Raw genomic sequence first — 1675 nt, 5'->3', positions numbered from 1 at the left:
AAACTGTTCCTAGACAAAATGGCTTCCTTCTAGAAAAAAAATGATCTCTAGATTGGGCACAACAGACTTTATCATCTCACTGTTGACATAATACTCCACTCCCTAAAATTTCATAAAATAATCCTTGGTACCCATGATCACAAGGGAAGGATCTTGAATTGTTTGGTCATTGAAAAGGGTCAATATCCCAAGATCCCTGTAGATTAAATGTTCAAAACAAAGATCAAACTTGAGTATCTATAAGTTTATGTTGATTTATAATGAAATGAAAGCAAAGGGAAAATAAAGGTTTACCTTTTGCTGCAAAGGTATGGGACTTGCATAGGGAACACAAAGCCAGATTTCTCATACAGGCTTGAATACATCTCAAGATCATCCCCAGTGAACCATGGTGGCAATGATTTGGGAGGATCATAGAAATCCATTACCACCTTACCATCTTCTGCCACGGGAAGTTCACTACTAGAGAAAAGAGTATATATATTCCTTACCACTATTTTTACATCAAAACGCCCAAGATCTTCCAAGCCTCTCCTGATTCAGAAAGCCAAGGAGAAGTTTATTCACTTCCTCTGGAAACTTTTCCTCAACAAAATGGCTTCCTTCTGGAAAAAAAATGATCTCTAGATTGGGCACAACATACTTTAGCATCTCACTATTGACATAATACTCCACTCCCAGAAATTTCAGAAAATAATCCTCGGTACCCATGATCACAAGGGAAGGAGCTTGAATAGTGCGTTCATTGAAAAGGGTCAATCTCCCAGGATCCCTGTAAATTAAATGTTCAAAATGAATATCAAACTTGAGTATCTGTAAGTTTATAGTGATTTATAATGAAATGAAAGCAAAGGGAAAACCAAGGTTTACCTTTTGCTGCAAAGGTATGGGACTTGCATAGGGAACACAAAACCAGATTTCTCATACAAGCTTGAATACATCTGAAGATCATCCTCAGTAAACCATGGTGGCAATTGTTTGGAAGGATCATAGAGATCCATTACCTCCTTACCATCTTCTGCCACAGGTAGTTCACTACTAGAGAAAAGAGTATATATATTCCTTACCACTGTTTTTACATCAAAATGCCCAAGATCTGCCAATCCTCTCTCGGGTTCCTATAATAATGAATCCGAAGGAGACATTCAGAAAATTCCATGAGGGTTGCTATCATTATTTAAAGAAGAACCTGGTTTTTTATACAAATTTCCTTGTTCAATGCATATTTTAAGCACAGAGGGGAGAAATCGTCCCTGCCAATGTCTAAAATAGATGCCTTTAGGAGTTGAGTCCCATTTATCCAGTCCTCCGGGTTTCAAGTAAGGTGTACCCAATGTTACCATTCCTTTCACTCAATCTGGATGACACAGATCTAAATAATATGCAACAACTGCTCCAAAATCCTTCCCCACAACCAACACCTGCTTCATGAAATGTAGTTTGAACTTTGAAATATGTTAATTATGATATATAGATACTAAGTTTCCAACTACTATTGTTTGCATAAACATAGAGCCACCTTAATCAAGAATTTGTTGAGCACAGAGAACATGAAAGCATAACCAGCATAGAACATATTAACATGAATCAAAGTTCATGAATCCAAACTTTTTTTTTTTAACAATTTTGATCATTTTATTTATAGATATTAGTCCTATTAGTCCTATTTTCAATC

General features: G+C 36.2%; 1 protein-coding gene across 1 annotated transcript; it reads right to left on the bottom strand.

The window, feature by feature from the left end:
* Positions 1–504: 504 nt before the first annotated feature.
* Positions 505–1430, bottom strand: LOC149248787 (epoxide hydrolase 1-like). The gene is made up of 3 exons (XM_089451051.1): positions 1236–1430; positions 871–1118; positions 505–772 (listed from the first exon to the last, which is right to left on the bottom strand). The coding sequence occupies exons 1-3, from the start codon at positions 1341–1343 to the stop codon at positions 505–507; spliced, it is 624 nt and encodes a 207-aa protein (XP_089307177.1). The 5' UTR covers positions 1344–1430.
* Positions 1431–1675: the final 245 nt, after the last annotated feature.

The sequence above is a fragment of the Pinus tabuliformis genome, chromosome 7, assembly GCF_031772625.1.
Source record: "Pinus tabuliformis cultivar Carrire ecotype Pingquan chromosome 7, CPIR1, whole genome shotgun sequence".
Classification (NCBI taxonomy): Eukaryota; Viridiplantae; Streptophyta; class Pinopsida; order Pinales; family Pinaceae; genus Pinus; species Pinus tabuliformis.
This window is presented reverse-complemented; position numbering and strand designations above follow the sequence as displayed.

Coding starts and splice junctions, on each gene's coding strand:
- LOC149248787 (XM_089451051.1), bottom strand. CDS start 1,343: ATGGTAACATTGGGTACACCTTACTTGAAACCCGGAGGACTGGATAAA. Junction 1,119..1,235: donor AGGGACGATTTCTCCCCTCT/GTGCTTAAAATA, acceptor TCATTATTATAG/GAACCCGAGAGAGGATTGGC. Junction 773..870: donor CCATACCTTTGCAGCAAAAG/GTAAACCTTGGT, acceptor TTTAATTTACAG/GGATCCTGGGAGATTGACCC.